This window comes from Clarias gariepinus, chromosome 15 (genome assembly GCF_024256425.1).
Source record: "Clarias gariepinus isolate MV-2021 ecotype Netherlands chromosome 15, CGAR_prim_01v2, whole genome shotgun sequence".
Classification (NCBI taxonomy): domain Eukaryota; kingdom Metazoa; phylum Chordata; class Actinopteri; order Siluriformes; family Clariidae; genus Clarias; species Clarias gariepinus.
Window position 1 is genome coordinate 3883715 of NC_071114.1, and position 27888 is coordinate 3911602.

Here is a 27888-nt window from a genome sequence, read left to right on the forward strand (position 1 = left end):
TGGTCGTTTTTATTGTTACAATTTGTGCCATAAAACCTTTGTTTTGACATAATCCTATCACACACACTTGGTAGTAAAATGATCTGAAGTGCCTGCTGGTGATCACCTAACCCATGATTCCAATGTGACTAACACACACCAAACACACACCAGACTAACACAAACCAAACACACACCAAACACACACCAGACTAACACAAACCAAACACACACCAGAATAACACACACCAAACACACACCAAACACACACCAGACTAACACACACCAAACACACACCAGACTAACACAAACCAAACACACACCAGACTAACACACACCAAACACACACCAGACTAACACAAACCAAACACACACCAAACACACACCAGACTAACACACACCAAACACACACCAGACTAACACAAACCAAACACACACCAAACACACACCAGACTAACACACACCAGACTAACACACACCAAACACACACCAGACTAACACACACCAAACACACACCAGACTAACACACACCAAAACAAACGCCTGCAGCTGTCCAGGCTCACAGGCAGAAAATGTCAGCAATATGATATAAACATTAAGAAATGCCTCTTTAAATTTTAAATGCATAATTGCACGTGTGTGTGTGTGTGTGTGTGTGTGTGTGTCAGATACACACTGACAGCACTGACAGCTACACTCTGATAAACAGACAGTGACCGCACTAACTGACACACACACACACACACTCTCTAATGCATAAACAATGATGCACAAGCTGACATCACTGACACACACACACACACACACACTGTGCACGCGCGGTGATCCCCAGGTGTCAGTGCTACATGTTTGATACATTGTAAAGCGGGGAGATCAAACACACGGTGACATCACGTGATCAGATCCCCCAGACAGCAGGCTGCTGTAACACTCTAACACACACACACACACACACACACTCACCTCCCCAGATGCCAACCTTCAGCTGCGATTTGTCCAGATTTTCCACATAGTCTCCGATAAACCTGTTCAGGACGTCACTGAGCAGAGACTCGAACACCATGTCGGAGCAGCACACGGCCCTGCGCCACACAACACACACACACCAACACACACCCCAACACACACACACCAACACGCCACGCCAGCCCCGTGACTCTCACACTTCCTCCTTCATGAGAAGTGAAAGCGGTCGCTCCGGTTCTCCGCCCCGAGTCTGAGCGCTGAGCCGCCGCGTCCCCGACCCACCTGCGCCCCCTGCCTGATCTGCGCCGCGCATGCGCAGTCTGTCCGAGCCGCAAGCCACTGGATTGGTGAGAGTTGCTGTCTGTAAGGCTTAAAAAAACTTTAAGTAAACATGAAACCTGTTCAGTAAAATAAACATCTCTGTCAGTGAGGAAGGTATTTATTTCTGATGTGTAAAATTGTTCTTCTGCAGGAATAGAGCTGTGCATCATGCAGTTGGTATATACCTGCATATATCCTATTGGTGCATCTCAATCAATTAGAATATCATCAAAAAGTTGATTTATTTCAGCAACTCAAATTTAAAATATATTATATAGATATTATATATATATAAATATATAGTTTCTTTCCTGTTATAATGCGCTCTGCTCTTATGAGTAGGCTTTCCACTGGACGTCTGAGTGTGGCTGTGTGGATTTGTTAGGGAGAACATTTTGTTATCCAATGGTTTAATAAATTGTCAAAGCCCACATGACCTTTATGAAGAAACAAGGCTTTCTACATGAGAAGCTGTTTTAAACTGGTAGATAATGAAAACAGTTCCCTGTGATGAATATGTACAGATGGATCCCTGCCTCGTTCTCAAAGTCTCCTGGGCTAGGCCCCCCGGACCCTCTATAGAGTATAATGAATACATGAATGATAATGGAAATAGGAGATGATGGTGGAACTAATTGTTTAGAATTTCTTGTGCTCTTATACGTTGCAAATGTCATTTTAAAATACTTTAAAATGAACTGGATCAGGCAGTTTTTCCTCCTCCTCGGATTGATAATTGTTATTTAGAATTTGTATATTTCTGTAAAACTGCTTTGTGACAATGTCTATTATTTTTAATTAATGTACAATAAACAAACAAAAAAATACATCAAGATGATTCTAAACCATACAGTTTTTTATTACAATTTAACTAAGATATTTGAAATTTATACTGTAAACTTGCACATTTTCATAAATCTATGGGCTCTTTGTGGTCACAAGTGCTTTTCCCACTAATTAATATTTTATTTGGAATAAACATGATATAATTTATAATTAATCTTTGTGTTGTATGAACGGTTTCATAATCATATTCTATTAGCTACTGAATTACTGATCCTAACTGAGTGACAGTGCACATATCGCGAGATTGTCGCGATTTTATACGAGACTGACGTCAGAGTACATGCATTTTGTTGCGCATGCGTCTACTCCTACGCATGCGCGTTAATGCATACGCGTTAAGTTTTCACAGCGTCAGCTTGCTTCGTTGCAGCTGACGTAGAATTCATGCGCCGGAAAAGCTCTTTTTCGCTGATGTGTAACTTTTGTATGAAGTAACTCACTGCATGGTGTAACTGAGGGGGTAAAATATTGGTTTTAAACGAGTTTCCGTCAGTCTTAAATGCAGAAAAGGAGCGAATATTGTGCAGGGAGAATAAGAGAAGCCCTGGAGCTCGGGACTGAGTGAAATGGCGGTGGGTAACGTTATAGTTCTGCTTTAACTCGCTCTGTCTGTGTGTGTGTGTGTGTGTGTGTGTGTGTGTGTGTGTGGGTTGCACATCTGTGCACAGCTGTGTGTTACTGACGTGTCGGTGTCGCTACTGAACTGGTGAACATTACTCTAAATCGCCAGTGTGTGTGTGTGTGTGTGTGTGCGCGCGCGCGCGCAGGGTGATGACATCTCATTTCTCAGTTGTACTGGCCATAAGTATGTGGACACCTGTCCATCTTATCCATACTGTGTTTCTTCCCAAACTGTTGGCACAGGTTTAAATCACACACTTGTGTATAAAGTCAGTCTCTTTATTCATATTTTTTCACATTTCATACACATTTCCCTGAACCACTTGTGCTTCTGTAAAACTGCTTTGTGACAGTGATCGTTGTTTAAAGTGTTATACAAATAAAATTGGATTAAGGTGAGAGAGGAAGCTCTCGAGTGTCCTGCACCGAGCCCTGAACTCAGCCCCACTGAACACGTCTGTGATGACCCGGGACACCGACTGCACCGTGGAGCTCTTCACCAGTACGGTCACGTCTTCTCCTCCACGTCTCACAGCCGGTGTCGAGCACTCCTTCAGCCTGTGTTCACTTGTTCTTCTCTAGTCCAGACACCTTAACCTGTTTTTTTCCGTGCAGTGTTCTTATTCTTTTTTTCTTCTTTGGTGTTTAACACCGGTTGGAATCCAGTAGGTTACATCGCCACCACCTGTAGGTCTCACTCTCCCTCATCTGTCTGACCTCTTAAAGATGATTTTCCAGACAAGCCTTTCTTTAAAAACATCTAACGCTTCCTTTCCTGATCTTAAATTGTTCTGCATCTTTAACTCTGCAACTCCTTATCTGCTTTATCCGGTACTTCCACACACTCTTTATTCTCCACCAGGTTGGAGTTGTGTAGGTTGCATCACATAGGTTATAGACCTCTCTCTCTTTCCTCAACTCCCCTGTCCTTAAAATCTAGTCCAGGTTTCCTTAAACCCAACATTAAGTGCCTCTTGAACTGAAAAAAAGGGGAGTTTCTGAGGAAAGCTTGTATTGTATATAGCGTATGTAATTGTAAGAGGGTTTCAAATGGTGATTTGCTCTTAAACATGACAAGCTGGGAGTTGTGTGCAAAAGGGAAATGCATGTCACATAAACATAAATGTAGTAATCTGTTTCTGTGTTCTTTATTTTTACTCTGTAGCCTAAAGGAAAAGTCGGAACAAAAGGCAAAAAGCAAATCCATGAGGAAAACAAGGCGACACTAAAATTCTACACCAGGGTCATAATCGGAGCCAACGTAAGAGTCGCTCTTGTGCTTCATGTCACCTGTTACTTGATCTTGAAATCAGCTTTATCTCAACCGTTTCATCCCTTTTACATTTCAGAGTGTGTACACAGCCGTGAATCTAATATTCTGTGACACTTCGTTTTGGACATGGGTGAGTACACAGACGTTTTTTTGCCATTGTTACTAGTATTAAGAAGTTTCCAAGATAATTTTGACACAAAATGCATTTCATGACCAGTGAAACAAATAAACTACTTTATTGGCTGTTAAATAGAGCAGTAATGCTCCTGAAATTGAAGCTTTTCAGGGTTCAGTACACACCTCTATGTACCTCTAATCAGTGGGTGTACCAGTGTTGGAGTACTTGGATTACTCGTTACATCAAAAAATTAATCCAACACGTTACGTCCGCCATTTAAGTGCTCAGTTATTTAGTTAATATTTCAATTATGTAATTCGTTATTTAGACAATTTATGTAATACCTGAGCCAGACAGAAGTTATTAGCAAGTTTAGGTGTGTTTGATAAGCGTCCGAGCCAAAGCAGGGTTGTCTCCCTGGTTTCCCAGTGGAAGGGAAAACACTCAGCTCTCAATGAAGCATGATTTCAGTCTGTCAGTTTCTGACTGCATTGTTTTTTTAATCACTTTGTGTGTGTTTTTTGTTCCAGTTGCCCTTGTTCTTTGCGCTGATGGTGTATGTTGGCAGCTACAGGTCTATGGCAACAATGGCCAAACCAGCATTCGCTGAGAACGGCACTTTAGTGGACGGAGGAATCGATCTGAACATGGAGCAGGGCATGGCGGAGTGAGTAAGAAGTGCTCATGTCACTGGAGACTCTCTGTGATAGAATAACTCATCTGATCAAAAACTCAAAATGTTAGTCATACTTTCACCACTTTTACTGTTCTAACTGCAGAATGACACGTGACACGTGTTTGTAGAGGAGGCGTAATACTGTAAGTTAGAGATGTGTGAGGTGTTGTGTGTTAAACCCTTCCACCATACCACTGAGGTTATCACATTGACGCACCACAGGCAGGGTTTCTTAGTGCCACTGAGACCACCGGCTTGAATCGCCCTCCCCGGTGCCCAGGTTTTGGTTCATGAGGGACCTGAGGGACAGCGGGGTGTTTGGACCCCCAACCCTGTGAAGAGAGTCTGACATCTTATGACTAGTTTGCAAAAGCTTGTTCTTGCCAAGTTAAATATAACATTAAATAAACAGTACATAATTTGTGTTTTGTGACAGTTACCTGCTGAAGTCTGATAGTGATGGACGTGTCTGCACCAGGTCCTGATATCACTATGTCCAAAAAAAAACAAAAAAAAAACAAAACACACGTCAGCTTGTTTTTGACCAACATCGGACTAGGACAAGAAATTCTTAATGTATGTTATTACCTTATGTTTCTTTGCTTACTAAGCGTCTGTTTTAGTAAATTGTTTATGGGGCATCCAGTGATTTTCTTAGGATATTTATCAAGTTTATTAACAGGGTTAAATTGTAGAAAGAGAGTAAAATGAATTCATAGTTTCCAAATAATAAAAACTCATAAGCAAGGAACTAAAAACTGACATTTTCTTCTTTGTTGACTTTGTTTGGACTAAACATAAGAGTTTGGTCAGTGATGCTGCCACCACCATACTTCACATGTGGTACAGTGTTCTTGGTGTTGAATGCTTCACCTTATATCTCCAAACATAGCTCTGGTTAGAAGTTTCTCCTTTCTCTTTTCTTTGTTCATGTGGTTAGCTTTGACTTTAGTCAAGCTTTTGAAACAGTAAGATTGATGTTCCCACAGTTTCGAGTTCATAATATGTCTGTTCCTTGGTAGTTTCTGGGTTGTTCTTGACATCAGCTCAGGGTAAAGGTTTGGGTCTTGTTCCAGACCTTGACAAAGTGTCTCCGTCTTCCAATGACTTGCACTTCTGTACAGTAGTTTAAACTTATCTTGGAATCTGCAGTTGTTTAGAGATGGCTTTGAACAATCTCTTTCTTAGATCTGCACTGAGCTCCTTGGACTTTCTCATTGTACTGTGTCTTAGTCAAGCCAATGACACGAACACTTTTATATTGGACAGGGAAGCTACCTCTAGTCCATCATCATTACAGGAAAAAAAAAAGCCGTTTAAAGAGTTTGGTACCACGGAGGTAATAATCAAAAATTTACCAGAGAAAAAAAAGACAAATCCCAAAAATATTTTTGCAAGTCCAACATTGGCATGACCTTCATGATTGTGTGTAAACGTCTTATCACAACTGTACATTCAAAACCAGTTGGAAAGATATAAGAGATATTGTGGCCTCAAAAAAAAAAAAAGAATTTTATGTATTTATCCGCATTAAAGAACAACATGGCTAACCCAGTGTGCTTTAAAGAAAGATACCACAAGCTCACGTTTCAAGTAAAACATTTTCCAGAATTTTTTTTTTTACGTTATTAAAAATATCTATGTATATACATCACTGTTTAAAATGAGACAAAAGGGTATTTGGATAAACAATGGCTTTGTTACAGATTACATTCCGTGTTTAGTTAATCATCCAGTTCCTGTAACAGTGGAAGTTAGTTTCAACGTACAACACACTCAGCATGGGGATCATCAGGGATCTCCCGATACGATATTATCACCATACACAGGAGGCGATTCAATTTGTGTTGTGATTCTGTATCATGATTTTATAAATATTTTTATTCAATATGAATCTTTTTTTGGGTTGATGACAAAGAGCTCAATTTTGGTCTCATCTGACCACAGCAGTTTATCTCTGTTCATTGGCAAACCTCAGGCGGGTCTGTACATGTGACTTCTTGAGGATGGGAAGCCTTGCTGCGCTGAAGGATTTCAATCCATGCAGGCGTGTTGTGTTACCAATGGTTTGTTTGGTGACTGTGATCCCAACTGCCTTGAGATCATTCACAAGCTTCTCCCGTGTAGTCCTGGGCTGGTCCCTCATTTTTCTCATGATTATTCTTACTCCATGAGGTGAAATCTTGCCTTGAAATAGGGCCATTACATACTTTGTATTTCTTCCATTTGTAAATAATTGCTCCAGCAGTTGTCTCCTCCTCACCAAGCTTCTAGCTGATGGTCTTGTGGCCCATTCCACCCTCATGCAGGTCTAAAATCTTGTTCCTGAATTGCTTTGACAGCTCTTTGGTCTTGCCGATGGTGGTGAGGTTTGAATGGAAGATAGAGATTTTGTGGACAGGTGGCTTTTATACACATAACCACATTGTTGTTAGGAGCGCCTTCTTAAATTAATATGTGTACCACAAGAGCACATAACCAGTCTGTGAGAGGCAGAATTATTGTTGGTTGGTAGGGGATCAAATACTTATTTCCCTCATTGAAATGCAACTTAATTCATAACATTTGTATCATGTGCTTTTTGTGGATGTTTGATTGATATTCTGTCTCAATCCTTTAGCATAAAGCCATGATATGAATTATAGACCCTTCAAGACATTTCTCTTGGCAAACTTAGAAAATCTGTAGGGGGACAAATACTTAATTCCCCCACTGTATAAATTAAAAGAATATTTTTTAAAAATTGCAGATATGTATTAGCGAATCAATAACCTACTATTGTCTTTTCCATTCAGTTTTCATGACTCTTTTGTGTTTGTATTTTCCTTTCAGACACCTTAAGGATGTCATCCTACTGACGGCTATAGTTCAGGTCCTCAGCACCATCTCATCTTATTTCTGGTACCTCTGGCTTTTGGTAAGACCCAGATTTGGTGGTTCATGGTTTCACTTGAAGCTTGGAATAATGTCCCTCCCCTCACTGCCTCTACTTGTTATTCCTTTACTCAGGCACCTGCTCGAGCTGCACAGCTACTCTGGGTGAACTTTCTAGGTCCTTGGTTTTCTGCTGAGTCTTCGGCGCCTGCAGAGGAGGTTAATGAAAAGAAACAGAAACGACAGGAAAGACGGCAGATGAAGCGATTCTAATTACTTTGCTGCATTTTATTTTTATCCTCACTGTGGAAATAAAGTAACATTCATTTGTTATGCGAGAGAAGTTTCTTACCGCTCTTCATTATTTTGTGCTTTGTCTTTTTTTTTCTCCTTTTCTTTGTGTCTTATTTCTACCACTTTTCAGTCTGATGCTGAGAGGTCACCAAAGTTAACAGAGAAATATGTGTGTGTTTAGCCAAGACGTGAGCTGTTGACTGCAGGGACGTGTGTAGGCTGTGACCCTCTGTCTCTCAGGATCAGCGTTTGTATGTGGTTTTCCAGGGGGAGGAGGCTGATGATGATTAATTATGAATGATAATCACCTCATATAAGGGCATTTACCTTAGCACAAAATTGTAATCTTTTTCAAGCAATGGTGACGTCCGGAATATTTTATTTGTGAGGCGACTGGATTCATGAAAATGCTGTGTGTCTGAGGAAACAGTCTTAAGTTAGCATCTTTAGTTTATATTTACACGTACTGCTGGAGAAATAAAGTTTTATAAAGAACCCTATAATATTGTGTTGCCATATTAGTGACTCAAGTAAAAAGTGCACACTGGTGACCCCTGGCTGGAGACGCAGGACCGTAAGCACCCTTATTATTTTTTCTTATTGAAACAAACAAAATCAAATGGGCTAGCGATGAGAAAATAAAAAAAAATACTGTATGTCCTTCCTTTTTTTCTACAAATACTTGTATCTAAGTTTACTGACATTAATTTCTGCACTTCCTCTTCAGTTATGGTAATTTTACAACTACTCTACCCATAGTGTCGGGAGCTGTTTCTGTGTGGAGGGTCATTTTGCTGTTCCTTTGTAAAGAATATTGTAATGTCAGTATACTTTAGATAAAAAAAGACTTAATTTGTGCACAGATGCATGCTTCAAACAATAAAACTATCCTTCCTTGATTTGCAAAAAATAAATAATAATTAAGCATGATTTGGTGACAATGCTGTGTGATGTATACCTTCGCCTGTACACTGTGGTCCATGTATATATGAAGGGTGACTCAGCCGCAGCCAATGATCAGCACCTCCCCTGTGGGGTCATAATGTGGGGCGTTTGATTCTGCCTCAGAAACCTGAGTAAAAATGATGATGCTGAAGTCTAGACATGAGCTCTGGAAAAATAAATCTTGTAGGCATTTTGTGATAAAGGACCTATTTTTCTGAGAAAATGAAATCATTACAACAGATACATGAAAAACTCCATCTAGAGTGTAATGTGAAAAGGATTGAAATAAAATGCACGTTTGAGATGAATGCATGTTACTGTCATTTTCTAAGGCCTGTATTTTTCATTATTTAACCACATAGAATCCGGTCCTTAAGTAATTAGACACTGAAAAAGTTTTCATATTTTTTGCCGAGGTACTCCAAATTATGGAAGCAATTGGTATCAAAATTTGAATATCAGACTTCTAAAAACACTTTTTATTTAATCACTGTTGAATCATTAGTTTTGACATGTAAATACTATTGAATTTATTAAACCTAAATATTTGACTTTGAAAAGCAATATCTTTCAACTTATTTGCAAAGTCTTGATTTCAATATATGAATATTAAACAAATCTATTTTGAAATCAAGACTATATAAAAATATATTTTTACAACTTGAAATGGACTATTGAGAATTAAGTGGCCATAAATGGAAAGATGTTGCTTTTCAAAGTCAAATATTTCAGCTAAATTAATTCATTAGTGTTTACATTTCAAAATGTCCTTTTCAAATGCTGAGATCATTCTAATCATTCCATCTAGGAACATCTGTAGTCCAACCAGAGGCAGTTGCCTATAGTGACTGTTGAATTTATTCCCATTTTACAACCTCCGGTCAACATTCTCCTGCATTCACACACTCATTCATACACTTTGGGAACTTCTGCGAGCCTAATCCGCATGTCTTTGGACAGTGTGAGGAAAACCACCCAGCACTGGGAGAAGAGGCAAACTCCATGCACTCAGACCCTAATGCGGGAATCGAACCCGGACCCTGGAGGTGCGATGTTACAGTGCACTACACCACTGTGCCGCCCATTTGAATTATTATAATGCCATCCATATCCACCACAATGGTTTTGATAAAAGAGTGAAGGGTGTAGAGTTACAGTTTTAATTCAGGGCTTTACCAGAAATATTGTGTTAATAATTTAGGAGTTCTGTCTCTCCCTTTACACAGGCTCAAATGTAATCAGAGATTATACTTTTGATCATAAATATCTGGGCTATTTTTCATACTTGGGGTATAAAACCTGCAGTCAGTGCTGACTATGTGTTGGCCCCCAGGCCCCGCCCCCTGGCCCCGCCCCCTGACCCTGTACTGTTAGAGCTCTATAGAGAATGAATGAACTTTATAAAACTTGCTGCTCTTAAAAAAAATTTAAAAATTAGGTCACGTGGTTTTGTACGACGTAGAAATTTATTACGTCATTAGTCACGTGTTTCTCTCAGCACGAATCAGGCACAACTACAGTGTTTCATAGCAACAAACACCGTGTGTGTGTTTGTGTGTGTGTGAGGAGTGTGTGTGTTTTAGAGGAGTGTGACGGAGGAAAGTGTTCGGCGGCTTTGTGACTCAGGTCTCCTGACAGCGACCGGAAGCAGTGCTCTGTAACTTCCGCTCCAGCTCTCAGGACTCGCGCAGCTGATTCGGCTGCGCGCGTGAGCGTGTGCGCGTGAGTGTGGATGAGGAGCCAATCAGAATCGCTGTTCTTCGGTAAGCGTTAGGTTTCTACAAACACAACCGGGCAGTAAGTGTGTGTGTGTGTGTGTGTGTGTGTGTGGAAGAGAGAAGGAAGGAGAAGAAGAAGCCGTGTGGGATGTGACTGACTCAGTACCGGAGCAGGTGTAGAGCTGAGGGTAAAACTCACAGCACCGTATACACACCGTCACCAGTGTAACCAGTGTGTGTGTGTGTGTGTGTGTGTGTGAGAGAGAACATATATTGTGGAACATTACACACTGTAGAGTTCGCCTTCTAGTCTCAATAACTACCAGTCTGATAACTATCTGTGTGATAACTACCTGACTGATAACTAGTTGTTTTTTAACTAGCTGTCTAATAACTAGTTGTCAGTTAATGAACTGTCTCATAACTAGCTGTGATAACCACCTGACTAATAACTAGCTGTGTAATAACTGACTGTTTTGTAACTAAATGTGATAACTAGCTGTGTAATAACTAGCTGTCTATTAACTAGCTGTCTATTAACTAGCTGTCTATTAACTAGCTGTGTAATAACTCCCTGCCTATTAACTAGCTGTCTATTAACTAGCTGTGTGATAACTTCCTGTCTGATAACTAGCTGTCTATTAACTAGAAAAATCCATAAGCGATATAAAATAAGACCAAAGTAACTTGATCTTTTTCTTCAGTGTTAGTAAGCGAAATTGTTGCGTTATTGTGACACGCTAGAAAATGTTAGCTAGTCCTGACACTTTAATCCATCTGTCTGTCAACTGATTTAATTTTTTTGTAGATGTAATTAATCCAGCAGGTAAAGGTGTGAGAGAGCCGTTTCCTGGAGAACTGATCTTCTCTTTAAAGAAGAAGTGTCCCAACAGCCCGTGTGTCGGGTCTTACAGTCTTTAATCAGTATTACTCTAGTACTGATTAAAGACATTAGGCGTGTCCCTAATCCAGAACCTAATCATAATGATCTGCACTGCTGCCTGTCCAGTTGTTTCAGATTGTCCCACAAAATGATCTCCAGTCTATTGTTCAGTCTTTTTTGATGTTTATGATAGTTGTTTCTTTCACATTTTCTTTGAATCCTTGAAGGCTGTTAAGAACAGTCCTTTACTCTTTTCCAAGGACATGGAACGTACACTGATTCTTAAACAGGATGAGAGAGTTTTCTAAATTTGTGACTAGATTAGAATCCACCCACTGAAATTCTTTTAAGATTATCAGAGCCTGTGCTAATGCTTAACAATAAGCCTTTATGACTCTCTTTGTTGGAATTATGGTAATGGTGATAAACAGAACAACAACACAGACACCAGTTTTTGTTACAGAAGCTAATAAGTAAAAAAAAAAAAAAAAAAAAACAGGAGAAGAACGAGCTCGTCCACACTGTATTTGATATCCCAATATGACTGTTATATTTTGACTACAGCAGCTAGATCATGAAGCACACTTTACAGCCGGGGTGAGCCTTTTGGAAATGTGTCTTAGAATGCAGGACATGTTGAAACTACAGCAGCAGAAGACCATTTAAGGATTTCACTCTCTTTATCCACAAACATGAAACTGAGGCCAGATGTTTTTTCCAGTCTTCAACGGCACTGTTTCAGTGACCGTGTGCCCGCTGTAGCCTCAGGCTGGTGTTTCTGGCGGACGGGAGTGAAATCCACTTTGTTCTTCTACTGTTATAGCCTGTCCACCAAACGGAGTGCATTCTAATGTTTTTCCACTCACTGTGGTATAAAAGACTGATTACTGAGGATGTATAGAAACGGCAAGAGAATCACTGTTTTCTGAAATACTTAAACCCGCCTGTCTGACCCAACCATGTCATACTGAGAATGCATTGGATTGTGGTTTAATATACAGTATATCTGTATCTTACAGGGAGGCTGCTGCTGTGTTGACAATGGCAACGTCGAGTACCAAGAAAATCTCATGGAAACTGCGTAGGTGCCTTTTAAGTGCTCACTTTTGTAAGCTTTTTTAAAAAATTAAAACGATGACTCAAGACTCATCTGTTTCTCCAGTACTTGGACTAACCTCCCCCCCTCTTCTTAGTTGTGTTGGACTAATGGCACTTAGTTATTAACCTAGTTAACCCAGTGTAAGTATGTATCCAATTATGTAAACATTAAAGCACTTTTTGTAAGTCGCTCTGGATAAGAGCGTCTGCCAAATGCCTAAACGTAAAATTAAACAGCTAATTTTTGTTTAATCATACTATTTCAGAAAGAATTAATGATGTTGTAAATGCAGTTCTGATCTGGGAAACTTTTTCATTCCAGTTCCTGATAATTATAACATGGACGTCTCACTCATTCTTGATAAGATTTCAAGTTTTATTTCTACTCGTGATGTATATTTCTGCCCTGCTTTTGTAGAAGATGTGGTGGCCCACCCCAGCAACGTGTCTTCCCTGGTGTTGGGTAAAGCATCGAGTCGTCTGTTGGCTACAGGAGGAGAGGACAGCCGAGTCAACATCTGGGCCGTCAACAAGCCTAACTGCATCATGGTAGTTCCTCATTAGCTTCCTATGTGTTTGAGAGAACAAATGCTGAATGATGGGTCTGTTAACGTATTTTTTTTTGTTTGTTTTTGCCGATACACTTCCTGATTTGATGTTGTTGTGTGTAGAGTTTGACGGGTCACACGAGCCCTGTGGAGTGTGTCCAGTTCAGTACCTCAGAGGAGCAGGTGGTAGCAGGGTCTCAGTCAGGCTCTCTGCGGATCTGGGACCTGGAAGCTGCTAAAAGTGAGTTTTGCACCGAGCCGTTCGTATAGAAGGGAACTCTGAGAGGAACGCCTGTACCTCGTCTCACCTGTCACACATCACACATCAGAGTTAGGGCAAAAGTGTCATCACAGTGACTGAGCTCAGCCTTCGGGGGTGCCAGATCAATGAAATAGGACATGAAGGGTGGGGGAGGGGGAAGCTGAGATCTCCATTTATACCCTCACTGTCGTTCATGTAGTTCTTTTATCTAAATTACCTCAAAGGTTAGTGATTTGTTCTTGTTGAGATGCTTTTTCGCTCACCGCGGTTGTAAAGAGTGATTATATGAGTTTCATAATTCTTCCTGCACACACAAAGAAATAGCGACATTTTCCCCGACCTCTCTTATCAGCCAAGGGACACAACAGTCACTCACTTAATGTTTTTTTTTTTTTTTTGCACTGTTCTGTCTAAACACTAAAGGGTGTTGTGTGTAAAATCCCAGGAGATCAGTTTATGAAATAACTAGACATGCACATCACTTTGTTAGCGTTGAATTTAAACGCACACTCATAGGTGCATATTAAAAGAAATGTATGGCATGTTTGTTGAATTTTGGAATGAGGTAAAAAAAAAATTACATGTGTAGTGCGCGGAATGAAGGTGTGAGATCACGTTCAATAAGTAGATTTCAATTGCACACTCATTAGCGCATATTAAAAAATATACAGCGCCATGTATGCACAAACAGAGAGACAAATAGACCACCTTACAGTACGTCCTCATGAATTATTATTTCGCAAATATCTTCAATGTACAGACATGCCCACTTAACAGTTTTATAAAATGTACAGGTAAAACCAGCTCATCTGTACTCACATCCGTGCTGAGCTGAAAGTCACAGAGATCACATTTCTATCGTCCTGTAGTCTGCTGTGTACTGTAGATCAGGTCAAGATCGCGCACGTGTGTGTTGGAGAAATGTGTGTTTGTAAATGTGCTATGTTTTGTTTTCAGTATTTCGGACACTGATGGGTCACAAGGCTAACATCTACAGTGTCGACTTTCACCCGTTTGGAGAATACTTGGCATCTGGGTCCATGGATACTAACATTAAGGTGACACAATGATGCACACATGGTCCTCTGACCTGTAACATTTTGTAGAGACTCCAAAATAATAGAAATGTTTGTGTGTTGTACCTTAAAACGTAATATTTTTCTTGTAGTTATGGGACGTGAGAAGGAAAGGGTGTGTGTTCAGGTATAAGGTGAGTACATCATTATATTATCACCTAGAGCGGGGAAATGATCATTTCTGCACCAGTGGTTATAGTGTTGGAGTGTTTCCTTCTGTTATATTAAACCCAGTCTAATCTACACAAATGTACATTTACACACACTGGGGCTGTGGGAGAACCCATGAGCATTCAGGTCATGGACCGGTCACGTTGAACTTTGTGCTGGTTTGTTTTATTTGACATCAGGTAAGGGTCAGAGGATTATAAGCAAAGAAAACAAAAGCGACAAAAATAAATAAATAGGTGTAATAAATATAACTATTGTGTAATTCTCTTCTCCCCCCCCCCTCCTCAAGGATTAAATGATGCCCATGACTGTAGATAAGGATAGTTTGAGAATGTGTTTCCTGAAATTTGCCTCTAATTGCCCTGAAGTAAACAACTAATACTTTACTACTAAAACGTCTGTCTTAGTGTTTTTTCTCCCTTTATTTCCCTGTATTGTTTTATATCACGTCACCTTCCTTATGTAAATAAGGAAGCATTATACTGTAATTCTTATAATAAGCATTATAAATTAGTATTCATTTTATTTCCTAAATAACTGTGACAGATTGTAAAATGATTTGCTGCCAGAAGGAACTTAAACAAGAGAGATGACGTTCGCAGGCTTATTAACACAGAGTCTTTGAACACTGATTGATTGTATAACTGTGATGGGTACTGTAAGTCTAGCCGAGTTAGTTAGAGAAGGCGGGGTTAAAGCAGACAGTTAGAAGCAGATGGCCTGGCATGGCGAGGGAAGAGCAGCACATGATTAAGGTTCTAGCTCCAGTATTAATGGATAGACGTCACTAATCAAACACTCAGTAATTGTCTGCTGCACACAACACGACAGACTGTGGAAGATGTGCTCATGACCTTATCCACATGCCTCTTATAACCAACGCTGCATTTGTAGACGTGTGTATGTACGACAGGCCAATCACAGAGCGAGGGGCGAAGTCTTTGAGAATGAATTTATATATTTATGTTGAGTAGAACAATAAGTCGACAGGTAAGGCAGTAGTAGTGTGGTTTTGATTAAAGTAATACACCTACTTCTGAATTCAGGTTGTTTTTTCTCTTTCTCTGTCAGTATTAAACAGAGTATCTGTGCTTTTCACACAGGGTCACACTCAGGCAGTGCGTTGTCTGGCTTTTAGTCCTGATGGAAAGTGGCTCGCTTCGGCCAGTGATGACAGCACCATCAAGGCAAGATCCTGCCGCCTAATTTAACTCTAATGCTTTTATTTAACATGCAGGCCTGCCCCAGGTCTCATTTACATGTACTATTATTGTTATTATCATAATTCTATATTATGTATGCTTTTATATTTTCTCCTGTAGCTTTGGGATTTAACAGCTGGGAAGATGATCACAGAGTTCACGGCGCACACATCAGCTGTTTCCGTTGTTCAGTTCCACCCGAACGAGTACCTTCTGGCCTCAGGGAGTGCTGACAGGTAGTGACTGTAGCTGGAAACATAAAAGAACGCTGCTTAACACCTTTATCATTAAATATTAACTAATGAATAAAGAATGAGATGCAGCTGGCATCGTTTCCTCCTCAGGCACAGAACTGCTGACAAAAAGCCCAGTTAATTAGAATCAGAAGGAAATTAACTTTACTTAAGTCAACTTTACATAAAAATTTAACTTAACCATGTACAGTCACAAAAAATTTTTACATTTGTACCATGAATGGTCTGATTTATATCGATGTATGGTGTGTGGAGATCAGGATGTGTGTGTTGTAGGTTTAAATACAGAATTCTGAGTAGTGCATTGTTTACAGTATGTCATGTATTTCTTTACTGTGAAGTCAAAAAACACAGTAATTCAGCAGTCTGTGTGTTGGTGAAGATTGCAAGTGACTAGAGCTCCGAGAAAACAACCTCAGGCAACGTTTTTATAAAGCTTTTATAGTCCATTATCACACCCTTAATGGAAGTGTTTTCAGAAGGGTGAGTCAGAGACATATTTCCCGTTTGGTGAGCGAGGGCAGGTCACAGCGATCCCGTCTGCAGATTGAATGGTTGTTTAGGAGTTTGGTAGAGCGAAACCAGACGGTGATAGAGAAGGGCAGTGAAGAAGTGTCGACCTCTCAGGCGTTGTGGTAAGTTAAATTTCCTCACCTGCTGATGGTGGCGTTGTAAGGGTTCCACATAAAGTCAGGGATCTGTAACTCCATCTGAGCTACTGCAGAGACGCCTGTGAGAAAGCTTGTTCACACTCTTTGTTTCAGCTGCAACAGGACACAAGCTGGTCCACCATGTCCCACGTCCAAATTCATCTCTATCTGGAATGAGACTGATGACGCTTGTTGGAAGAATCATTTGAACGTTCAGTCATTGGTGTAAATCAGTGCTTCTCACCCCTGGTCCTGGGCAAACCCTGCCCTGAATGCTGCAGTGTTTTTCCTGCGTCATTGTCAAGTCAGAAATGACTGTTATAGCTGATTAAATAAATCAGATGTTTTGGAGCGATGCTGAAATGCTATAGTGATTCTTTCATTTGGCTACACGTGGCTGAACCCCTGTACTCTGCGCATTTGGATTTCTGCTTTAACCTTCGGTTGATTTCCGCTTCTCAGGACGATGGTGTAGGGAGACACCTAGACTTCCAGCCTCCTAACCCAGATGAGTCTGGTTCCTCTCAAGGTTTCCCCCTACTGCCATTTCGAGGAGTTTTCCCCTCAGCACAGTCACCCTTGACTCATTTATAAGGAACAATCTGATCATTATAATTTATACACATTCACATTTCCATAAATTTGAAAACACTTGAAGGAACACTTCAAGATTATTTAAATTTTTTTCAGCAGTGTTCATGTTTCTGACGCAAAATGAGTGCAAAAATCTGAAACATGACAATAGAATCCTGTAGTATTTTTTAAGGTTTAGTGTAGTCATTTTACTTAATTTACTTTCAGTAGTATTTTTTTCTTATTGGTGAGCAGGTTTATGGCCCTTTTTTCATTAAGTTTTAATTGACCTGAATATTAAGAGTTTTATTAATTTGTGTCCCAGTCTGAAGGTTTTTTATTTAATTTTTTTTGCAGAACCATAAAGTTATGGGATCTGGAGAAATTCAAACTGATTGGCTCATCAGAGGGTGAAACATCTGGAAGGTGATTATCTAAATCATGTCATGATTTTCTAATGCATTTAAAGAAAAAACAACAATATAACTTCTATCTCTGTCTCTCTGTCTCTATATCTCTGTATAAGGTGTGTGTTGTTTAGCCCCGATGGTAGCTGTTTATACAGTGGCTCAGATGACACTTTGCGTGTATATGGCTGGGAGCCAGACTGCTGTTTCGATGTGGTGCCTGTAGGCTGGGGCAAAGTGGCCGACTTTGCAATCTGTAACAGTCAAATGGTCAGTAACTCTCTGATTTATGATGTTTTATGAAGTTTTCACATGTGTGTTTAGATATCCCTGAGATAATGGACTTTGTGTGTGTGTCTGTGTGTGTGTGTGTGTGTGTGAGACACACATATATATATTTAAAATATTAAAAATATTCGATATATATGTATGTGTTTTTGAAATTTTTTATTTTTAATATTAAAATATGTGGAAACAGATTATCTGCTAAAGTTAAGCTCATTCATTAATTCTTTTTCCACGCTGTTTATCCTAAATCTCGGTTATGTAAAGCTCACTGAAAATAAAAAAAAATTTCTGTACAGTTGTGTCACTAGCTCAGTAGCGCCACACCAGACAGATGAGCACAAAGGTGCATTTTGGCTGTTTCACTCAAACAAGCTTGTGCCTAAGTTATATTTTTTGTAAAATAAAATAAAATAAATAAATATATATATATATATATATATATATATATTGGTAATTAATTTTTTTACATTTTGCTGTTGGACCACAAAGCCTATTAGGAGACATAACGTTTTAACTCGCAATATAAGTTTTTTACACTAATCAGGTTTGAGATTAGGGGATGAATGAGGCCTCCAGAGGCTTGTACAGTGGACACTATGCATGATAGGTGCATCGCTTCATGCGCTTCCCTTTTTACCCTGACACGCCCATCACTCTGGAGTTGGGTCAGTCTGGTCACATGACCTTTTTCCATCGCTTCAAAGTCCAGTCTTTATGCTCCCTAGCAAAGTGAAGCTTTTGTTTTCTGATGAGTCTCACTAACAAGTGGGTTTCTTATGGACACACAGCTGTTTAGTCCCAGTCCTGTGAGTTATCACCTCACTGTGTGTGTCTGTGTGAGTGTGTGTCTGTGTGTGTGTCTATGGACATGATCTTCCTGTCACTATTAAACATGGCTCTAGCATTAATGTCATTTTTATTATGATGCAACCAACTATTATTATTCCAGGGTGTAATACAGTGAAACCTCGAGTTTGCGAGTAACACGATTTGCGAGTCTACCGCACGACGAGCAAAGATTGTTAATAAATTTTTACTTGGAAAGCAAGCAAGTCTTGGTGTGTGAGTACAAAGTATCATGTATCACGCATGCGCTTCTTGTTTTGACACCGAGCATCACGTGATCACAAATAAGCCAACGTTTTTTCTCTCTCTTGCGCTGCGGAATTGTGGGTAATCATCTCCCCTGCTGGGTCTTAGGGCTCATCTCTTACTGGTATAATCAACATCCATGCACATGTGTACTGTTTACTATAACACCATGACCACATGAGTCTCATTAGTGAGGTTAAAGATCCATTTTCTCCCACTGTATCAGCCTGCTCTTTGTGTCTGTGTGCGCGCGCGCGCATCATTGGACACCGTGCCACACACACACGCATATACACAGCTACACACACACCCACACACATATACAGTACACAGCTTTACACACACACACACACACTATATACAGGTCCTTTAAAAAAAATTAGCATATTGTGATAACGTTCATTATTTTCTGTAATGTAGTGATAAACATTAGACTTTCATATATTTTAGATTCATTACACACAACTGAAGTAGTTCAAGCCTTTTATTGTTTTAATATTGATGATTTCGGCATACAGCTCATGAAAACCCAAAATTCTAAAAATAGCATATTTCATCCGACCAATAAAAGAAAAGTGTTTTTAATACAAAAAAGTCAACCTTCAAATAATTATGTTCAGTTATGCACTCAATACTTGGTCGGGAATCCTTTTGCAGAAATGACTGCTTCAGTGCGGCATGGCATGGAGGCAATCAGCCTGTGGCACTGCTGAGGTGTTATGGAGGCCCAGGATGCTTCAATAGCGGCCTTAAGCTTATCCAGAGTGTTGGGTCTTGCGTCTCTCAACTTTCTCTTCACAATATCCCACAGATTCTCTATAGGGTTCAGGTCAGGAGAGTTGGGAGGCCAATTTAGCACAGTAATACCAGGGTCAGTAAACCATTTACCAGTGGTTTTGGCACTGTGAGCAGGTGCCAGGTCGTGATAAAAAATGAAATCTTCATCTCCATAAAGCTTTTCAGCAGATGGAAGCATGAAGTGCTCCAAAATCTCCTGATAGCTAGCTGCATTGACCCTGCCCTTGATAAAACACAATGGACCAACACCATGGGTGTGGGTACTTGACACTGGACTTCATGACTTTGGCATTTCCCTCTCCCCAGTCTTCCTCCAGACTCTGGCACTTTGATTTCTGAATGACATGCAAAATTTGCTTTCATCCGAAAAAAGTTCTTTGGACCACTGAGCAACGGTCCAGTGCTGCTTCTCTGTAGCCCAGGTCAGGCGCTTCTGCCGCTGTTTCTGGTTCAAAAGTGGCTTGACCTGGGGAATGCGGCACCTGTAGCCCATTTCCTGCACACGCCTGTACACGGTGGCTCTGGATGTTTCTACTCCAGACTCAGTCCAATGCTTCCGCAGGTCCCCCAAGGTCTGGAATCGGTCCTTCTCCACAATCTTCCTCAGGGTCCGGTCACCTCTTCTCGTTGTGCAGCGTTTTCTGCCACACTTTTTCCTTCCCACAGACTTCCCACTGAGGTGCCTTGATACAGCACTCTGGGAACAGCCTATTCGTTCAGAAATTTCTTTCTGTGTCTTACCCTCTTGCTTGAGGGTGTCAATGATGGCCTTCTGGACAGCAGTCAGGTCGGCAGTCTTACCCATGATTGCGTTTTTTGTGTAATAAACCAGGCTGGGAGTTTTTAAAAGCCTCAGGAATCTTTTGCAGGTGTTTAGAGTTAATTAGTTGATTCAGATGATTAGGTTAATAGCTCGTTTAGAGAACCTTTTTATGATATGCTAATTTTTTGACATAGGAATTTTGGGTTTTCATGAGCTGAAGCTGTGGCAGAAACTTTTTGGCAGTACTTTTTTTTTTAAAGGTAAAGTGCAGGTTAATTTGTTTAAATTTTACTTTATATTTTGTGTTTATTATTATTTTGGGTTGTGGAGCGAATAATTTGAGTTTCCATTATTTCTTAGGGGTAAATTTTATTTGATGTACGAGTGTTTTGGAATATGAGTTCACTTTTTGAATGAATTATGCTTGTAATACAAGGGTCCACTGTTTGGGGGCCTTAGTCATTTTATGTTTAAATTTTTTTGCCTAGATGCGAAGTATACCAAACTTCCTTTTTAAGTAATTCATAAAAAAGGGTGTTTATATGTGCTAAAAAAAATAAACTCTCTGTCCCAATCCATTGTTAGATCGGAGTGTCGTGCAGTCAGATGAATGTGAGCTTGTATGTGGTGGATCTGGACCGAGTGAAGAAATCCGGACCTGTCCAAGATCAAATTCCGGGTGCAAAGACACGTGCCACACCCATTCCTATAGGAGCGTCACTACGGCGTAACTACGAGCGTCCCACCACGTCCTGCAGCAGGCAGAAGTTCGTCTTAATACTCTGTTGCGATTAAACAACAAACATTGTTACATCATAATTATATAGCTTAATGATCATTATATAGCTGTGTAATTTATTTATTTAAATTTGATAAAAAAAAATTCTGATGTTAATTACAAGGAAACGAATAGACATTTACTTGTTAATAGATTTATATAACTTTATTATAATGCTTGTGTATCCAAAATTGGAAGATTTATCCTGTTTAAGTTAACCTTAATTGCAGTGTGTAAAGCTACGTTTCTGTTTGCAGAATGAAGCAGAATGCAGATGCAGACAGATGTGAGGGTGAGAGGCGGAGCCCTAGCAGTGAGGATGAGCGCGATGACGAGAGCAAAGCAGAAATCACAAACCCAGATGATTATAAGTTGATCTTTCAGCCGCACAATGTGATCTGTGAGACATCTCCGTCCTGTTGTGTTTTACTTTACACTGTACATCAGTATCTCAGCTCATCTTTCTGACTGTCTCTCTCTCACTCTCTGGTATTTTCTGTCCAGCACGAACACCTCCCAAAATGGGTGAACCCTTCCCTGCACCGCTGGTAGACGGTGAGTCTCTTTGTACTTTATATTGAGGGCTGGTTGTGTGTTTACGATGGAGCTCCTGCAGTTCCTAACAATTCTGTAATTATTTCAGAAGGTTTCCCGGTGAAGCCCCACTTGCCGGAAGAAATCGTCACTACGTTGCCTGATCCAGTACGTCCCTGAAGCTTCTTAAATACATACGTAAGTGTATTTCACAGCTCTGTGGTGTTACAGAATCGTATTTATATTTGTCCGTACAGCTGAAGGATCCCAGTTCGTCCCCCACTGTAGTGACCACAGCTCCGTCCCAGCCCGTTGCCACGGTAACACCGTCAGTCTCAAGGCACGTTGTTACCACATCCAAGCTCAAACCCGGATCAGCCGTTAGCCCCTCCGCACAGATTGAGCCGCTCAACCGTATCTTTGGGGATATTTTACAAGTGAGCAGCACTTTCTGTTCTTTAATGTTTTAAAGTCTGACACAGTAAAGTTTTGTAAGTTATTTGTGTGTGTGTGTGTTTGTGTACATGAGTCTCGGCCGAGCGGAAAGCCCAGTGTTGCAACAGATGAAGAGGCATTGGGTCAGATCAGAAAAGGCCACGGCACCATGTGTGTGATGTTGACTAGCAGACACAAAAACCTCGACACGGTGCGGGGATTCTGGGCCGGTGGTGACGTCAAGGTACGTGTTTACAATCGTACTCTCTTCGTATATACAAGAGAATTTACACTGGACTGTGATTCGCTCTTAAACACTGCGTCATGTTTCAGATATCGCTGGATTCCGCCGTGTCCATGAATGATTTGTCCATTGTGGTGGACATCCTTAATATAATCAACCTCAAACCGTAAGCATACACCTACAACCTTACACTGATCACTGCCTTCAGAATTATTGGCACCCATAGTAATGTTAAAAATGTTATGTTCTAAAAATATAGTGGCTCGTTACCTGAATCGTATGAACAGTTTCACATCAAAATGAGATAAATCCCCAGTCGGTTTTCTGAAAAACGGGTTTTCTTTTGTTTTAAACTAATAGAAAATATTTTATGCATTTTAGGAGGGTGTTTAAAAATTTGTGGCACTCAGCAAACCACTCCTATCGAACTTTAAATGTAACAGGAAGGACTTTGCTGTGCTATTTTGGCAAAAAATTAAAAAGTCAATGCTGGCGTCCCACTTTAGGTACTATTAGATGTTCCCCAGGCATTAAAATCTTTATACAACCATCACAGTCTCCAGTATGGTAAAGGGAGGCAGTGCTGGTAAGTGTGTACACCTCCGGTTATTTACACTAGACACATCTGCGTTCAGTAATTTTATTTTGTCTTCTCCTCCTATGTGTGTTGCGATAAGAGAATATAGAATATGGATTCTGAGATTAATAATTTTTTTCTCATTTTCTCCCTAATTTAGTCGTATCCAATTCCCACCTGTCACTAGGGCACTCACCCATTAGGCCTACTACTTCGGGAGGGCCAAAGACTAACGCGACTTCATCGATTTAGCTGTGCCATGATGTCCTTAAGGAAAAACAGCCGTATTTGACAGCTTGTTTGCCAGACCCTTTTTTTTTTTCCTTATCCCAAAGAAATGCCCTTCCCAGTTAAAACTGTCTAGCATTTGTGGTTATGTTTTTCTGTTTTAGGATCAGGGGAAAATATAGAACCGTTCACTTGACAGCCATGAAACAAACCCATTGCAGTATGAGAATGCCCTCTCACATGGAGCGTGGCTCTGATTTATACAGGTTTCTCAGGTTACATGAAAGTTGGATCTATGACATGTGTTCTTTACATTAAGTACTGAGAGACTAAAAGATGTTTTTCCCTTCTACAAAAGTGCCAATATTTCTGGACTATTGGTATTACAATATCTACTGTTACTGCTACTTATAGTACTAATAATAAATAAGAGGCAGAATTAACAGATCAGCTGGAATCTGAATACCTTTAGGCCTCTGTGGAAACTCGACACCTGCCTGTCCATCCTGCCTCAGCTTGAAGAGCTTCTACAGAGTAAATATGAAAGGTGAGTGTCAGCTTGTACACACAGACAAACACAAATATAAAGCTTGTAATGTGTGCACACGTGTGTAAATGTAATTTATGTTGGTTAATTTAATGTGTGATCTTATTAATACACTCACATTTCCACAGGAGCTCCGTGCTCTCACTGAAGGAGTTAAAAAGCTGCCAGTTGAGCTCGTATTGGTCGAGGCTCATGTTTTACCCTTAGGTTAAAATTTATCTCTAAAGAAAGAAGTGTTTTTGCTAAAGAGTCTTTAGCTTGATTTGAATTAACAGGTTTTTCTAATTTTCTTTAGTTCTGATTTTATGTGCCGCTTAAGGAATGGGAGAATATAATGGCCTCACGATGGAAGGATTTTTAATGTTCGTGAATAAACTCCTGATTAACACATACCTGTATCTATTTAGCCAATCAGCACTCTGTTTCTCACCTTCTGTAGCACACTCTGTATAAACTCTAGAGTTCTACACGGTTAAAGTCACTGAGATCACACTTTTCCCCCCATTTAGATTTCTGATGTAAAGATTTTTTGAAACTCTAGTTGAGTTTATGTATTGTGCTGCTGCCAGCTGATGGTCACTTAAATATCCGCATAAATGAACAGGTGTTCCTAATAAAGTGGCCTGTGAGAGTAGCTCCGCCCTGGTGAGCTTTGGCTGATTGTACTGCAGTAGCTGTTTCATGATCCTCCCCTTTTCTCTCCTCTAGTTATGTGCAGACTGGATGCATGTCTTTGAAGTTAATTTTGAAGCGCTTTTGGCCACTGATCTCAGAGACACTGACTGCGCCCCCTTCTGTCGGAGTGGATATTACACGTGAAGAGAGGTTTGTAACAGTCCAGTGTCACTTTATATATACATGATTTACTGTACCATACTCTTTAATGTACAAACGTGTGTGTGTGTGTGTGTGTGTGTGTATTCCCTGACGTCCAGGCTTCAGAAGTGTAAGGCATGCTATAAGCAGCTGAAGAAGCTCAAAAATATAGTCAAGAACCGCGCAGATCAAGTCGGTCGACACGGCAGTACTTTCAGAGAACTGCAGCTACTTATGGCTCCTCTGGACTTCTAACACACATATACACACACTCTCTCTTTATTGTGTAGAATCACACACAGATTAGATTCAGTACACACTCTTACTCTGCAAAACACTCACCCTGATAAGACTGACGAGGAGGTGATGGTGATGTACAGTGTATATTTACTAAACTGCTCGTTTGGTAGGTCCTTTTTTCTGTAATTACTTTTAAATAAAGAACATGGACTTTTTCTTTTTCAAAGAAAATACAATAATTATTTTCTAATTTGTAAATAATGGTTGTTTCAGGTGTTTAAAATTAAGTTTTTCATTAGTTTTTTATTACGAACATTTCTGGAACAAATGTTATGCATACAAAATGTTATTAAAATCTTTTACAAATAAATAAGCAATTAAAGCACATTTAGGATGTGATGATTCAAAGGTTTCATCATTAGTAACCTCAGAAGCCAAAGGACTGACTCTAGCCACAGGCTTGCTGATCTCCAACGATGCAGGGTTGATGATCCTGTGCCACAGATATCCTCAGAGTGGAACCTGACGTGGTCTTCTGCTCTTTAATCAGGTAGAAATTTTGAGGTTCAGTTTCCTGGCGATGCTGAAATGATTTTCTGCTCAGCATGTTTAAGAGTCACCCACCCCAACACACACACACACACTACTCTGTTCAGGGCATCGGCGGCTCAGTGGACAGTGAGTGCACTCTTTGACACTGAACCTCTGTCTCATGTCTCATTAGTATTTCTTTCCTAACTATTGCTGTATGGTGTTATGGTGGACCCGGTAAATCGTACTGTACAATCAGTGTGAAGTTGGAGGTTTAACCCGGGTTCAATTCCAGCCAACGCCCAAACCCCAGCCTATGGATGCAGCGCCGGTCCCAATACTGGATAAAATGCGAATGTTGCATCAGGAAGGGCATTTGGAGTAAAACTCGTGCCAAGTTGCTGTGAGGATCACATTGTCCCCTGTGTGGTACTTAACCAGCCTGTCTAGTACCAATCCATGTCACGGTTAAAGACGGAGACATAACACAGATCATCTGCAGCTAAAACTGTAACTGAAACTCTTGGCCTGTAGCTGGAGCCGTTTCTGTATTGTGCTGCTGTCACATGATCAGCTGATGTTCCTAATAAAGTGGACAGTGAGTGGACTCGTCTCAAATCTCTGGCTCATGTCTCTTTAGTATTTTATTCCAAAATATTAACTTTACTATATATTTATCTGTTTCTGTATGTTGTAATGACTGACCTGGTAAATACTTGCTGTGTTGTACAATCAGTGTGAAAGTGGAGGTTTAACCACATTCACCTTTTATTTACAGAAGCTTTTCTTAAAATCTTCAAAAAATCTGCTTTGTATTTAAATACAATTGTGTCATTTTTCTTCTTTCAATCAACCTTAGCAACCCAAATCTTACACACTGTCGGCCAAAGCCTGGTATTGGTGCCAAAATGTCTCATCTACAGTAGGTGGAAATAGTGAATTTTCAGATAAGATCATTTAACACCATTTCTTTTAAACAATATCTAATGCTTCTTATCCATGCTTTATTCTTTTGTAAACATGTACTGTACACACATTTATATTTTTCTAAGATAAAAAGAAAAACATTTGTTAAATTTAATTTCATGCCCTTTTATGTCTGTAGTGTCCGTTACTTTTTTTAATTCAAATCTTTTAGTGAACTAAATTAAGTTTTCACATGAAAAGACATAAACCTGAAAAAGTGTATTATTCTAAAATGCTAAATTGTTACACTCAGAAGCTTACATCAATTTTATCAATCCTCAAGGAAATATGAATAATTTGCATTTTTAATTATTGTTTGAAACGAGACAGTACATTGCTGAACGATTGCCATTTTGGGGCTCATATAAAATCATCTCTCCAAAACAGCTAATGTTAGCAAATTTTTAGAGAAGCAAGATCCACTTCCCTGTTTCATAAACTTCAGGGGTAGCTTCGTTGGCACACATTTTCTGTATCATATGTACAAAAAATGTAATCAGCACCAGTACTGTGTTTTAACCAAGTACAAGTAATAAATGTTTTATTTCCCCTGTTTGGTGCCTTTTAAAGCAACTGGTACCTCCAAAATATCCACCCACTGCCGTCGTCTTCTTTCAGCTGCTCCCGTTAGGGGTCGCCACAGCTGACCATTTATCCCCATCTAACTCTGTCTATCACATCTTCCCTTGTCACTCCAACCTCCCGCATGTCCTCCCTCACCACATCTATAAACCTCCTCTCGGTCCTCGCTCCCCTCCTCCTCCTGCCTGGCAGCTCCATCTCCAACATCCTCAACATCTCTCTCCACTGTCTGTATCGCGTATCCTGTGTAGGGTGATGAGGGGACTGGAGCCGAGCCCAGAAAACTCTGTACGCTCTGCATGGCGTGCCAATCCATCACACACACACACACACACACACACACACACTGCGGACCATTATGATGCATAAATACTGCAGGACTGGACTGTGGGAGAGAGAGACAGGCTGCTGTAATAAATCACAGAACATCTGAAAAAGCAAAATGAACAAGTGGCTAAAGTGTGTAGCACAAAGATAAAACCCAAACGAGACCGCAGTGACCTTGACTTCAAATCTGAAGGTTAAAATAGAACTGCAAAGCACATCATGCAGAAGTCATCATTTTATTAAACGGAAAACATTAAAAAACATTTATTAAAATTATTATTTTCTTTAACATCACATAAGCAGGAGAGGAAACTAGTGGCAACATGAGAGACGCATTGAGAACCTGACAGGGACGTAAGTGTGAACTTCACTGTCCTTGTCGGAGTG

General features: G+C 40.1%; 3 protein-coding genes across 5 annotated transcripts in view; 2 read left to right on the forward strand and 1 right to left on the reverse strand.

Moving 5' to 3' along the window:
* Positions 1-1167, reverse strand: part of vps13c (vacuolar protein sorting 13 homolog C) — a 77693-nt gene extending 76526 nt beyond the window's left edge. The window contains exon 1 of one of the 2 annotated variants that reach the window (XM_053513869.1): positions 943-1159. In XM_053513869.1, coding sequence (XP_053369844.1) covers positions 943-1042 — 100 coding nt within the window. In that variant the 5' untranslated portion in view covers positions 1043-1159. Of the gene's footprint in view, positions 1-942 lie in introns of both variants that reach the window. The other variant, XM_053513870.1, reaches the window with a different exon arrangement.
* Positions 1168-2479: 1312 nt separating this feature from the next.
* tmem208 (transmembrane protein 208) lies at positions 2480-8007 on the forward strand. The gene is made up of 6 exons (XM_053512496.1): positions 2480-2684; positions 3899-3994; positions 4083-4136; positions 4655-4791; positions 7633-7717; positions 7810-8007. Exons 1-6 carry the CDS (start codon positions 2679-2681, stop codon positions 7945-7947), a joined length of 516 nt encoding a protein of 171 aa, XP_053368471.1. The 5' UTR covers positions 2480-2678; the 3' UTR covers positions 7948-8007.
* A 2546-nt stretch (positions 8008-10553) lies between these two features.
* Positions 10554-26233, forward strand: katnb1 (katanin p80 (WD repeat containing) subunit B 1). Of its 2 annotated transcripts, none has more exons than XM_053513173.1 (20): positions 10554-10676; positions 12534-12595; positions 13031-13161; positions 13284-13401; positions 14380-14480; positions 14591-14632; positions 15773-15856; positions 15992-16107; positions 17706-17774; positions 17875-18025; positions 21282-21463; positions 21732-21874; positions 21979-22029; positions 22118-22176; positions 22266-22445; positions 22538-22687; positions 22777-22853; positions 23965-24039; positions 24748-24864; positions 24975-26233. In XM_053513173.1, exons 2-20 carry the CDS (start codon positions 12556-12558, stop codon positions 25108-25110), a joined length of 2022 nt encoding a protein of 673 aa, XP_053369148.1. In that variant the 5' UTR covers positions 10554-10676; positions 12534-12555; the 3' UTR covers positions 25111-26233. The 2 variants fall into 2 exon arrangements, with proteins under 2 accessions (XP_053369148.1, XP_053369147.1); XM_053513172.1 differs by lacking the exon at positions 10554-10676 and adding an exon at positions 10684-10819.
* The last annotated feature ends 1655 nt before the right edge of the window (positions 26234-27888 follow it).